This window comes from Cetorhinus maximus, chromosome 17 (assembly GCF_964194155.1).
Source record: "Cetorhinus maximus chromosome 17, sCetMax3.hap1.1, whole genome shotgun sequence".
Taxonomy (NCBI): domain Eukaryota; kingdom Metazoa; phylum Chordata; class Chondrichthyes; order Lamniformes; family Cetorhinidae; genus Cetorhinus; species Cetorhinus maximus.
In genome coordinates, this window is record NC_135895.1 from 72,233,607 (window position 1) to 72,248,726 (window position 15,120).

General features: G+C 45.6%; 1 protein-coding gene across 1 annotated transcript in view; it reads left to right on the forward strand.

Moving 5' to 3' along the window:
• Nucleotides 1-15,120, forward strand: part of tnr (tenascin R (restrictin, janusin)) — a 484,923-nt gene that overhangs the window by 402,301 nt on the left and 67,502 nt on the right. The window contains exon 16 of the mRNA XM_078561777.1: nucleotides 14,347-14,477. Within this exon, the coding sequence (XP_078417903.1) occupies nucleotides 14,347-14,477 (131 nt within the window). The remainder of the gene's footprint in view (nucleotides 1-14,346; nucleotides 14,478-15,120) is intronic.

The following is a 15,120-nucleotide window of genomic DNA, read 5'->3' on the forward strand; positions in this document are numbered from 1 at the left end:
TCACTGTGAGATCTCTCCAGATCCCAGTATGTCTGTAAGCTATGTCCAGATCCCAATATCACTGTGATATCTCTCCAAATCCCAAAATCACTGTGATCTTTCTCCAGATTCCAGTATCACTGTGAGCTCTCTCCAGATCCCAATATCACTGTCAGCTTTCGCCAGATTCCAATATAACTGCGATCTCTCTCCAGATCCCAATATCACTGCGAGGTCCATCCAGATCCAAAAATTACTGTAAGCTCTCTCCTGATTCCAGTATCACTGTGAGCTCTCTCCAGATTCCAACATCACTGTGAGATCACTCCAGATCGCAATATCACTGGGATCTCTCTCCATATCCCAATATCACTGTGATCTCTCTCCAGATCACAATATAACTGTGAGCTCTCTCCAGATCCCAGTAACACTGTGAGCTCTCTTCAGTTCCTAATATCACAGTGAGACCTCTCCAGATCCCAATAACACTGTGAGATCTCTCCAGTTCTCAATATCACTGTGAGTTCACTCCAGACACCAATATTACTGTGAGATCTCTCCAGACCCCAATATTACTGTAGGATCTCTCCAGATCCCATTATAACTGCGTGCTCTCTCCAGATCCCAATATCACTGTGAGCTCTCTCCAGATCCCAACATCACTGTGAGCTTTCTCCAGATTTCAGTATCATGTGAGATCTCTACAGATTCCAGTATCACTGTTAGCTCTCTCCAGGTCTCAATATCACTGTGAGATCTCTCTGGATCCCAATATCACTGTGAGATCTCTCCATATCCCAATATCACTGTGAGCTCTCTCCAGAAGCCGATATCACTGTGAGATTTCTCCAGATCGCGATATCACTGTTAGCTCTCTCCAGATCCCACTAACACTGTGAGATCTCTCCAGATCCCAATATCATGGTGAGCTCTTTCTAGATCCCAATATCACTGTGAGCACTCTCCAGATCACAATATCACTGTGAGATCACTCCAGATCCCAATATCACTGTGAGATCTCTCCATTTTCCAACATCACTGTGAGCTCTCTTCAGATCCTAATATCACAGTGAGATCTCTCCAGATCACAATATCACTGTGAGCGCTCTCCAGAATCCATTGTCACTGTGAGCTTTCTCCAGATTCCAGTATCACTGTGAACTCTCTACAGATCCCAATATCACTGTGAGCTTTCTCCAGATTCCAGTATCACTGTGAGCTCTCTGCAGATTCCAGAATCACTGTTAGCTCTCTCCAGATCCCAATATCACTGTGATATCTCTCTGGATCCCAATATGACTGTGAGATCTCTCCAGATCCCAATATCACTGTGAGCTCTCTCCAGATCCAAATATCACTAAGAGCTCTATCCAGATTCCAGTATCACTGTGAGCTCTCTTCAGTTCCTAATATCACTGTAGGTTCTCTCCAGACCCCAATGTTACTGTGAGATCTCTCCAGACCCCAATATCACTGTAGGACCTCTCCAGATCCCATTATAACTGCGTGCTCTCTCCAGATCCCAATATCACTGTGAGCTCTCTCCAGATCCCAACATCACGGTGAGCTTTCTCCCGATTCCAGTATCACTGTGAGTGCTCTACAGATTCCAGTATCACAGTTAGCTCTCTCCAGATCCCAATATCACTGTGAGATCTCTCTGGATCCCAATATCACTGTGAGACCTCTCCAGTTCCCAATAACACTGTGAGCTCTCTCCAGACCCAAATGCCACTTTGAGATCTCTCCATATCCCAATATCACTGCGAGGTCTCTCCAGATCCAAATATCACTAAGAGCTCTCTCCAGATTCCAGTATCACTGTGAGCTCTCTCCAAATTCCAATATCACTGTGAGATTTCTCCAGATCGCAATATCACTGTCAGCTCTCTCCAGATCCCACTAACACTGTGAGATCTCTCCAGATCCCAATATCATGGTGAGCTCTTTCTAGATCCCAATATCACTGTGAGCTCTCTTCAGATCCCAATATCACTGTGAGATCACTCCAGATCCCAATATCACTGTGAGATCTCTCCAGATACCAATATCATTCTGATCTCTCTCCAGATAGCAATATCACTGTGAGATCTCTCCATTTCCCAACATCACTGTGAGCTCTCTTCAAATCCTAATATCACTGTGAGATCTCTCGATATCACAATATCACTGTGAGCTCTCTCCAGACTCCATTGTCACTGTGACCTTTCTCCAGATTCCAGTATCACTGTGAACTCTCTACAGATTCCAGTATCACTGTTAGCTCTCCCCAGATCTCAATATCACTGTGAGCTCTCTCCAAATTCCAATATCACTGTGAGATTTCTCCAGATCGCAATATCACTGTCAGCTCTCTCCAGATCCCACTAACACTGTGAGATCTCTCCAGATCCCAATATCATGGTGAGCTCTTTCTAGATCCCAATATCACTGTGAGCTCTCTCCAGATCCCAATATCACTGTGAGCTTTCTCTAGATTCCAGTATCACTGTGAGATCTCTCTGGATCCCAATATCACTGTGAGATCTCTCCGGATCCCAATATCACTGTGAGATCTCTCCAGATCCCAATATCACTAAGAGCTCTCTCCAGATTGCAGTATCACTGTGAGCTCTCTCCAGATTCCAATATCACTGTGAGATTTCTCCAGATCGCAATATTACTGTCAGCTCTCTCCAGACCCCACTAACACTGTGAGATCTCTCCAGGTCCCAATATCATGGTGAGCTCTTTCTAGATCCCAATATCACTGTGAGCTCTCTCCAGATCCCAATATCACTGTGAGATAACTCCAGATCCCAATATCACTGTGAGATCTCTCCAGATCCCAATATCATTCTGAGCTCTTTCCAGATACCAATATCACTGTGAGCTGCCTCCAGACGCAAATATCACCGTAGGAGCTCTACAGATCCCAATATCACTGTAAGATCACTCCAGATCCCATTTTCAATGTCAGCTCTCTCCAGATCCCAATATCACTCTGAGCTCTATCCAGGCACCAATATCACTGTGAGATTTCTTCAGATCCCAATAAAACTGTGAGCGCTCTCCAGATTGCAGTATCACTGTGAGCTCTTTATAGATCCCATGATCACTGTGAGCTCTCTTCAGGTCCAAATATCATCGTGAGATCTCTACAGATCCCAATATCATTCTGAGCTCTCTCTACATCCCAACATCACTGTGTGCTCTCTTCAGATTCTAATATCACTGTGAGATCTCTCCAGATCTCAGTATGTCTGTGAGCTCTGTTCAGATCCCAATATCACTGTGATATCTCTAAAGATCCCAATATCACTGTGATCACTCTCCAGATTCCAATATCACTGTGAGTTCTCTCCAGATCACTGTGAGCTCTCTTCAGTTCCTAACATCACAGTGAGATCTCTCCAGATACCAATATCACTGTGAGATCTCTCCAGTTCCCGATATCACTGTGAGTTCTCTCCAGACCCCAATATTACTGTGAAATCTCTACAGACCCCAATAGGATCTCTCCAGATACCATTATAACTGCGTGCTATCTCCAGATCCCAATATCACTGTGAGCTCTCTCCGGATCCCAATATCACTGTGAGCTTTCTCCAGATTCCAATATCACCGTTAGCTCTCTCCAGGTCCCAATATCACTGTGAGATCTCTCTGGATCCTAATATCACAGTGAGCTCTCTGCAGATACCAATATCACTGTGAGATCTCTCCATTTCCCAACATCACTTTGAGCTCTCTTCAGATCCTAACATCACAGTGAGATCTCTCCAGATCACAATATCACTGTGAGCTCTCTGCAGATCACAATATCACTGTGAGCTCTCTGCAGATTCCAGTATCACTGTTACCTCTCTCCAGATCCCAATATCACTGTGAGATGTCTCTGGATCCCAATATCACTGTGAGATCTCTCCAGATCCCAATATCACTGTGAGCTCTCTCCAGACCCAAATATCACATTGAGATCTCTCCAGATCCCAATATCACTGCGAGGTCTCTCCAGATCCAAATATCATTAAGAGCCCTCTCCAGATTCCAGTATCACTGTGACCTCACTCCAGATTCCAATATCACTTTGAGATATCTCCAGATCGCAAGATCACTGTCAGCTCTCTCCAGATCCCACTAACACTGTGTGATCTCTCCAGATCCCAATATCATGGTGAGCTCTTTCTAGATCCCAATATCACTGTGAGCTCTCTCCAGATCCCAATATCACTGTGAGATCGCTCCAGATCCCAATATCACTGTGAGAACTCTCCAGATCCCAATATCATTCTCAGCTCTCTCCAGATACCAATATCACTGTGAGATCTCTCCATTTCCCAACATCACTGTGACCTCTCTTCAGATCCTAATATCACAGTGAGATCTCTCCAGATCACAATATTAGTGTGAGCTCTCTCCAGACTCCATTGTCACTGTGAGATCTCTCCAGATCCCAGTTTCACTGTGAGCTCTTTCCAGATCCCAATGTCACTGTGAGCTCTCCCCAGTTTCCAGTATCACTGTGAGTTCTCTCCAGATCCCAATATCACTGTGAGCTCTCTCCAGTTTCCAGTATCACAGTGAGCTCTCTTCAGATTCCAGTACCACTGTGAGCTTTCTCCAGATCCCTATCACTGTGAGCTCTCCCCAGATGCCAATATCACTGTGCGATCTCTCCAGATACCAATATCATTCTGAGCTCTCTCCAGATACCAATATCACTGTGAGATCTCTCCATTTACCAACATCACTGTGACCTCTCTTCAGATCGTAGTATCACTGTGAGATCTCTCCAGATCCCAGTATCACTGTGAGCTCTTTCCAGATCCCAATATCACTGTGAGCTCTCCCCAGTTTCCAGTATTACTGTGAGCTCTCTCCAGATCCCAATAACACAGTGAGCTCTATCCAGATCCCCATATCACTGTGAGATCACTCTGGATCCCATTATCACTGTGAGCACTATCCAGATTCCCGTATCACTGTAATCTCTCTCCAGATACCAATATCGCAGTGAGCTCTATCTAGAACCCCTTATCACTGTGAGATCACTCTGGATCCCAATATCACTGTGCGTTCTATCCAGATCCCCATATCACTTTGAGATCACTCTGGATCCCAATATCACTTTGAGGCCTCTCCAGGCCCCAATATTACTGTGAGTTCTCTCCAGATACCAGTATAACTGTGAGCTCGCTCCACATCCCAATATCACTTTGAGCTCTCTCCAGATTCCAGTACCACTGTGAGCTTTCTCCAGATCCCTAGCACTGTGAGCTCTCCCCTGATGCCAATATCACTGTGAGATCTCTCTGGACCCCAATATTACTGTGAGATCTTTTTAGATCCCAATATCATTGTGAGCTCTATCTAGATCCCAATATCACTGCGAGTTCTCCCCAGATCCCAGTAATACTTTGAGCTCTCTTCAGATCCCAGTAATACTTTGAGCTCTCTTCAGATCCCAATATCACTGTGAGTTCTCTCCAGAAGCCAATATCACTGTCAGCTCTCTCCAGACCCCTATATCACTGTGAGATCTCTCGAGATCCCCATATCACTGTGAGATCTCTCCAGATCGCCATATCACTGTGAGATCTCTCCAGATCCTACATTTACTGTGAGCTCTCTCCAGATCCCAATATCACTGTGAGCTCCCTCCAGATCCCAATATCAATCTGACACCTCCCCATATCCCAATATCACTGTGAGATCTCCCCTGATCCCAATATCACTGTGAGATCTCTACAGACCCCAATATCACTGTAGGATCTCTCTAGATCCCATTATAACTGCGTGCTATCTCCAGATCCCAATATCACTGTGAGCTCTCTCCGGATCCCAATATCACTGTGAACTTTCTCCAGATTCCAGTATCACTGTGAGCTCTCTACAGATTTCAGTATCACCGTTAGCTCTCTCCAGGTCCCAATATCACTGTGAGATCTCTCTGGATCCTAATATCACTGTGAAATCTCTCCAGATCCCAATATGACTGTGAGCTCTCTCCAGACCCAAATATCACTTTGAGATCTCTCCATATCCAAATATCACGGCGAAGTCTCTCCAGATCCAATTATCACTAAGAGCTCTCTCCAGATTCCAGTATGACTGTGAGCTCTCTCCAGGTTCCAATATCACTGTGAGATCACTCCAGATCCCAATATCACTGTGAGATCTCTCCAGATCCCAATACAATTCTTTGCTCTCTCCAGATACCAATATCACTGTGAGATCTCTCCACTTCCCAACATCACTTTGAGCTATCTTCAGATCCTAATATCACAGTGAGATCTCTCCAGATCACAATATCACTGTGAGCTCTCTCCAGACTCCATTATCACTGTGATCTCTCTCCAGATCCCAGTTTCACTGTGAGCTCTCTTCAGTTCCTAATATCACAGTGAGATCTCTCCAGATCCCAATATCACTGTGAGATCCCTCCTGTTCCCAACATCACTGTGAGTTCGCTCCAGACCCCAATATTACTGTGAGATCTCTCCAGACCTCAATATCACTGTGAGCTCTCTCCAGATCCCAACATCAGTGAGCTTTCGCCAGATTCCAGTATCACTGTGAGCTCTCTGCAGATTCCAGTATCACTGTTAGCTCTCTCTGATCCCAATATCACTGTGAGCTCTCTCCAGACCCAAATATCACTTTGAGATATCTCCATATCCCAATATCACTGCGAGGTCTCTCCAGATCCAAATATCACTAAGAGCTCTCTCCGATTCCAATATCACTGAGATTTCTCCAGATCGCAAGATCACTGTGAGATGACTCCAGATCCCAATATCATGGTGAGCTCTTTCTAGATCCCAATATCATTCTGAGCTCTCTCCAGATACCAATATCACTGTGAGATCTCTCCATTTCCCAACATCACTGTGACCTCTCTTCAGATCCTAATATCACAGTGAGATCTCTCCAGATCACAATATTAGTGTGAGCTCTCTCCAGACTCCATTGTCACTGTGAGATCTCTCCAGATCCCAGTATCACTGTGAGCTCTTTCCAGATCCCAATGTCACTGTGAGCTCTCTGCAGTTTCCAGTATCACTGTGAGCTCTCTCCAGATCCCAATATCACTGTGAGCAGTTTCCAGTATCACTGTGAGCTCTCTTCACATCCCAATAACACAGTGAGCTCTATCCAGATCCCCATATCACTGTGAGATCACTCTGGATCCCAATATCACTGTGAGATCTCTCCAGATTCCAATATCATTCTGAGCTCTCTCCAGATACCAATATCACTGTGAGATCTCTCCATTTCCCAACATCACTGTGACCTCTCTTCAGATCGTAGTATCACAGTGAGATCTCTCCAGATCACAATATTAGTGTGAGCTCTCTCCAGACTCCATTGTCACTGTGAGATCTCTCCAGATCCCAGCATCACTGTGAGCTCTTTCCAGATCCCAATATCACTGTGAGCTCTCTCCAGTTTCCAGTATCACTGTGAGCTCTCTCCAGATCCCAATAACACAGTGAGCTCTATCCAGATCCCCATATCACTGTGAGATCACTCTGGATCCCAATATCACTGTGCGCTCTATCCAGATTCCCTTATCACTGTAATCTCTCTCCAGATGCCAATATCACAGTGAGCTCTATCTAGAACCACATATCACTGTGAGATCACTCTGGATCCCAATATCACTGTGAGCTCTATCCAGATTCAAGTATCACTCTGAGCTCTCTCTAGATCCCAATATCACTGTGCGCTCTATCCAGATCCCCATATCATTTTGAGATCACTCTGGATCCCAATATCACTTTGAGGCCTCTCCAGGCCCCAATATTACTGTGAGTTCTCTCCAGATACCAGTACCACTGTGAGCTTTCTCCAGATCCCTATCGCTGTGAGCTCTCCCCAGATGCCAATATCACTGTGGGAACTCTCTGGACCCCAATATTACTGTGAGATCTTTTTAGATCCCAATATCACTGTGAGCTCTTTCTAGATCCCCATATCACTGCGAGTTCTCCCCAGATCCCAGTAATACTGTGAGCTCTCTTCAGATCCCAATATCACTGTGTGTTCTCTCCAGAAGCCAATATCACTGTCAGCTCTCTCCAGACCCCTATATCACTGTGAGATCTCTCGAGATCCCCATATCACTGTGAGATCTCTCCAGATCCCACTATTACTGTGAGCTCTCTCCAGATCCCAATATCACTGTGAGCTCTCTCCAGATCCCAATATCACTGTGAGCTCTCTCCAGATCCCAATATCACTCTGACACCTCCCCATATCCCAACATCACTGTGAGACCTCCCCTGATCCCAATATCACTGAGTTCCCCAGGTCAATTCTAGTACCACCTGAGCTATCTGCATATTCCTATATCACTGTGAACTCTTTCCAGATCCCAATATCACTGTGACATATTTCCAAATCCCAATGTCACTGTGAGATCTCTCCTGATCCCAATATCACTGTAGGCTCTCTCCTGATCCCAATATCACTGTGAGCTCTCTCCAGATCCCAATATCACTGTGACATCTCTCCATATCCCAATATCACTGTGACATCTATCCATATCCCAATATCACTGGGAGATCTCCCTGTATCCCAATATCACTGAGAGCTCACTGTCTATTCCTGTACCACCTGAGCTGTCTGCAAATTCCTATATCACTGTGACATCTCTCCAGATCACAATAACACTGTGACATCGTTACAGATCCCAATGTCACTGTGGGATCTCTCCCGTTCCCAATATCACTGTGAGATCACTCTGGATCCCGATATTACTGTGGGATCTTCTTAGATCCCAGTTTCACTGTGAGCTCTTTCGAGGTCCCAATATCACTGCGAGTTATCTCCAGATTCCAGTATCACTGTGAGCACTCTTCAGATCCCAATATCACTGTGAGTTCTCTCCAGAAACGAATATCACTGTCAACTCTCTCCAGACCCCAATATCAGTGTGAGTTATCTCCAGATCCCAGTATCATTGTGAGCTCCATCCAGATCCCAATATCACTGTGAGCTCTCTCCAGATCCCAGTATCACTGTGACATCTCTCCATATCCCAAAACCACTGTGAGATCTCCCCAGATCCCAATATCACAGAGAGCTCCAGATCAATTCCAGAACCACCTGAGCTATCTGCATATTCCTATTTCACTTTGAGATCTCTCCAGATCCCTATATCACTGTGAGATCTCTCTGGATCCCAATATCACTGTGAGCTCTCCCCACATCCCAGTACCACTATGAGATCTCTCCAGATCCCAATATCACTGTGAGATCTCCCCGGATCCCAATATCACTGACAGCTCACTGTCTATTCCAGTACCACCTGAGCTATCTGCAAATACGCTATATCACCGTGACGTCTCCCCAGATCCCAATATCACTGTGAGCTCTCTCCAGAAACGAATATCACAGTGAGATCTCTCCAGATCCCAATATTACTGTGAGATCTATCCAGATCCCAGTATCACTGTGAGCTCTCTCCAGATCCCAGTATCACTGTGACATCTCTCCATATCCCGAAACAACTGTGAGATCTCCCCGGATCCCAATATCACAGAGAGCTCCAGGTCAATTCCAGAACCACCTGAGCTATCTGCATATTCCTATTTCACTTTGAGATCTCTCCAGATCGCTATATCACTGTGAGATCTCTCTGGATCCCAATATCACTGTGAGCTCTCCCCATATCCCAGTACGACTATGAGATCTCTCCAGATCCCAATATCACTGTGAGTTCTCTCGAGATCCCAATATCACTGTGAGATCTCCCCAGATGCCATTATCACTGAGAGCTCACTGTCTATTCCAGTACCACCTGAGCTATCTTCAAATTCCTATGTCACCGTGATGTCTCTCCAGATCCCAATATCACTGTGAGCTCTCTCCAGATCCCAATATCACAGTGAGATCTCTCCAGATCCCAATGTAACTGCGAGCGAGTTCTAGATCTCTGTATCACTGTGAGCTCTTTCTATATCCCAACATCACTTTCAGATCTCTCCAGATCCCAGTATCACTCTGAGATCTCTCCAGATCCCAATGTTACTGTGAGATCTCTCCAGATCCCAATATCACTGTGAGCTCTCTCCAGATCCCAATATCACTGTGACATCTCTCCATATCCCATTATCACTGTGACATCTCCCCCGATCCCAATATCACTGAGAGCTCACTGTCTATTCCGGTACCACCTGAGCTATCTGCACATTCCTGTATCACTGTGACATCTCTCCAGATCCCAATAACACTGTGACATCTTTACATATCCCAATGTCACTGTGAGATCTCTCCTGATCCCAATATTACTCTGAGCTCTCTCCAGATCCCATTACCACTCTGAGTTCTCCCCAGATCCCAATATCACTGTGAGCTCTCTCCAGATCCCAATATCACTGTGAGATCACTCTGGATCCCAATATTACTGTAAGATCTTCTTAGATCCCAATATCACTGTGAGCTCTTTCTAGATCCCAATATCACTGCGAGTTCTCTCCAGAACCCAGTATCACTGCGAGCTCTCTCCAGATCCCAATATATCTGTGAGCTCTCCTGCTCCCAATATCACTGTGAGCTACCTCCAGATCCAAGTATCACTGTCAGCTCTCTCCAGACCCCAATATCAGTGTGAGATCTCTCCAGATCCCAGTATCATTGTGAGTTCCATCCAGATCCCAATATCACTGTGAGCACTCTCCAGATCCCAATAACACTTTGAGCTCCCTCCAGATCCTAATATCACTGTGAGATCTCTATGGATCCCAATATCGCTATGAGGCCTTTCTCGATCTCAGTATCACTGTGATCTCTTTGTAGATCCCAATATTACTGTGAGATATTTCCATTTTCCAATATCACTGTGTGCTCCTTCCAGATCTCCACATCATGGTGAGCTCTCTCCAGATCCCAATATCACTGTGAGCTCTTTCTCGAGCCCAATATCACTGTGAACTCTCTCTAGATCCCAATAACACTGAGGGCTCTCTCCAGATCCCAGTATCACTTTGAGCTCTCTACAGATCCCAGCATCACTATGAGCTCTTTCTAGTTCCCAACATCACTGTGAGATCTCTCGAGATCCCAATATCATTGTGAGATCTCTCCAGATCCCAGTATTACCGTGAGATCTCTCCAGATACCAATATCACCGTGAGATCTCTCCATATCTAAATATCACTGTGAGGTCTCCCCATATCCTAATTTCACTGTGAGCTCCCTATCGATTCCATTACCACCTGAGCTATCTGCAAATTCCAATATCACTTTGAGCTCTCTCCAGATCCCAATATCACTGTGAGATCTGTCCAGATCCCAATATCACTGTGATCTCTCTTCAGATGCCAGTACCGCTGTGAGCTCTCTCTAGATCCCAGTATCACTGTCAGCTCTCTCCAGATCCAATATCACCATGAGATCTCTCCAGATCCCAATATCTCTGTGAGTTCTCTCCATATCCCAGTATCACTGTGAGGTCTGTCCAGATCCCAATAACACTGTGAGACCTCTCTGGATCTCACTATCACTGTGAGCCCTTTTTCAAAATCAGTATCACTGTGAGCTCTTTCTCGATCTCAATATTACTTTCAAAACTTTCTAGATCCCAATATCACTGTGAGCTCCTTCCAGATCTCAACATCACTGTGAGCTCTCTCCAGATCCCAATATCACTGTGAGCTCTTTAAAGATCCCAATATCATTGTGAGCTCTCTCTAGATTCCACTATCACTGCGAGTTCTCTCCAGATCCCAGTCACACCGTGAGCGCTCTTCAGATCCCAATATCACTGTGAGCTCTCTCCAGAACCCAATATCACTGTCAGCTCTCTCCAGAATCCAATATCACTGTGTGCTCTTTCCAGATCCCAGCATCACTGTGAGCTCTTTCCAAATTCCAACATCACTGTGAGATCTCTCTGGATCCCAATATCACTGTGAGCCCTTTCTCTATATCAATATCACTGTGAGATCTCTCCAGATTCCAGTGTCACTGTGAGTTCTTTCTGGATCCCAATATCACCATGAGCTCTTTGTAGATCCCAACATCACTGTGAGTTCTCTCTAGATCCCAATATCACTGTGAGCTCTCTCCAGATTCCAGTATCACTGTGAGCTCTCTTCGGATCCCAATATCACCGTGAGATCTCTCCAGACCCTAATATCTCTGTGAGCTCTCTCCAGACCCCAATATCACTGTGAGCTCTCTCCAGTTCCCAATATCACTGTAAGCTCACTCCCGTTTCCAGTATCACTGTGAGCTCTCCCCAGATCCCAGTATCACTGTGAGATTTCTAGAGATCCCAATATCACTATGAGATCTCTTCAGATCACAATATCACTTTGAGATCTCCCTGGATTCCAATATCAATGTTAGTTCTCTGTCGATTCCAGTGCCACCTGAGCTTTCTGCAGGTCCCAATATCACTTTGAGCTCTCTCCAGATCCCAATATCACTGTCAGCTCTCACCAGATCCCAATATCACTGTGAGCTCTTTCCAGATCTCAATATCACTGCGAGCTCTCTCCAGATCCCAATATCACTGTGAGATCTCTCCAGATTCCAGTGTCACTGTGAGCCCTTTCTCTATCTCAATATCACTGTGAGATCTCTCCTGATCTCAATATTACTGTGAGTTCTTTGTAGATCCCAACATAACTGTGAGTTCTCTCTAGATCCCAATATCACTGTGAGCTCTCTCTAGATCCCAATATTACTGTGAGCTCTCTCCAGATGCCAGTATCACTGTGAGCTCTCTTCAGATCCCAATATCACTGTGAGATCTCTCCAGACCCCCATATCACTGTGAGATCTCTCCAGGTCCCAGTATCACTGTGTGCTCTCTCCAGATCCCAATATCACTGTGAGCTCTCTCCAGATTCCAGTATCACTGTGGGCTCTCCCCAGATCCCAGTATCACTGTGAGATTTTTCCAGATCCCAATATCACTGTGAGTTCTCTCTGGATCCCAATATCACTATGAGCCCTTTCTTGATCTCAATATCACTGTGAGATCTCTCCAGGTCCCAATCTCACTGTGAGTTCTTTCTGGATCCCAATATCACCGTGAGCTCCTTGTAGATCCCAATATCACTGTGAGCTCTCTCCAGATCTCAACAACACTGTGAGCTATCTCCAGATCCCAATCTCACTGTGAGCTCTCTCCAGACCCCAGTATCACTGTGAGCTCTTTCATGATCCCAATATTACTGTGAGCTCTTTCATGATCCCAATATCACTGTGAGCTCTTTCTAGATTTCAATATCACTGCGACCGAGCTCCCATCCCAATATCACTATGAGCTCTCTCCAGATCTCAATATCACTGTGAGCTCTCTCCAGATCCCAATCTCACTGTGAGATCTGTCTGGATCCCAATATCACTGTGAGCCCTTTCTCGATCTCAATATCACTGTGAGCTCTCTCCAGTTCCCAATATCGCTGTGAGCTCTTTCATGATCCCAATATCACTGTGAGCTCTTTCATGATCCCAATATCACTGTGATCTCTTTCATGATCCCTATATCACTGTGAGCTCTTTCTAGATCTCAATATCACTCTGTGCTCTCTCCCGATCCCAATATCACTGTGAGCTCTCTCCAGATCCCAATATCACTGTGAGCTCTGTACAGATACCAATGTCACTGTGAGCACTCTACATATCCCAGTATCACTGTGAGCTCTCTTCATATCCCAATATCATTGTGAGATCTCTGCAGCTCCGAATATTACTGTGAGCTCTCTACAGATCCCAAAATCACTGTGAGATCTCTCCAGATCCCAATATCATCGTGAGATCTCTCCAGATCCGAATATTACTGTGATCTCTCTACAGATCCCATATCACTGTGAGCTCTCTCCAGATCCCAGTATCACTGTTGGCTCTCTCCAGATCCCAATATCACTGTGAGATCTCTCCAGATCCCAGTATCACTGTGAGATCTCTCCAGATCCCAATATCACTGTGAGCTCTCTCCAGATCCCAATATCACTGTGAGATCTCTGTCAATTCCAGTACCACCTGAGCTATCTGCAGATTCCTATAACACTGTGAGCTCTCTCCAGATCCCAATATCTCTGTAAGATCTCCCCAGATCCCAATGTCACTGAGAACTCCCTGTCGATTCCAGTACCACCTGAGCTATCTGCAGATTCCTATATCACCGTGAGCTCTCCCCAGACCCCAATATCACTGTGAGATCTCTCCAGATCCCAATATCACTGTGAGATCTCCCCGGTGAGCTCTCTGTCGATTCCAGTACCACTTGAGCTATCTGCAGATTCCTATATCACTGTGATCTCTCTCCAGCTCCCAATATCACTAAGATCTCTCTGGATTCCAATGTCACTGTGATTTCTGTCGTCTGCACTGCCTCTTCCTAACCTCTCTCTGTTTGTGTTGCAGCTCTGGATCCTCCGCGGAACCTGACCGTGAGCGAGGTGAGTCGAAGGAGCGCGCTAATCTCCTGGCAGCCTCCTGAGGCCGACATTGAGAACTATGTGCTGGTGTACAAGGACAGCAGTGGACGGCGGAAGGTAGGTCCGGGCAATGTGTTTGGTCAAGAAAATCCTTTTCACTCATGGCTGCAGTAGAGACTGTGAAATGTGTGATGAGCTGTGACTGTCTGGATGACTCTATGATTTCGAGACCGAGAATGAGGCCCTGCTTTTGTTACTGCTACCTATTCTCTGTAAATTTGTGCTTACGGTGGGGCAATCAAATTAGAAAATTCTCCCATCCCAGCTTTTCAGTCTTTGTTCCCTTTTCACCTATTCCTGCCCCAATTTCCCCCACTCAGGATGGTTTTGCTACTGACTGGTGCAGCCTGGTGGCCAGTGATAACGTTCACTAACCATTCTGAGAATTCCTGCGCTGCTGGCTGCCTGGTTGAGGCCTCTGCTTCACGGGTTCAGAATGAAGATGAACTCCCTTTAGAACTCTGTGCCAGGAGGAGACAGATTCTTCCCCCCGCTTGTCAGCTCACTGACCAAGGAAGAACCTGCAGCCAATCTGTCTTCAGGTTTATTCACAAAACCCTGTCCAACATTAGTGCTGACTACATTTCCCCCCTGCAAAGCTCCTCTCACCACAGTTGGAAACTCATTCTTTTATATGTGCCCTAACATCTCCCCACTTAATATCAGCTACTCTTAATCACAACTAGAGCATACACTCAAT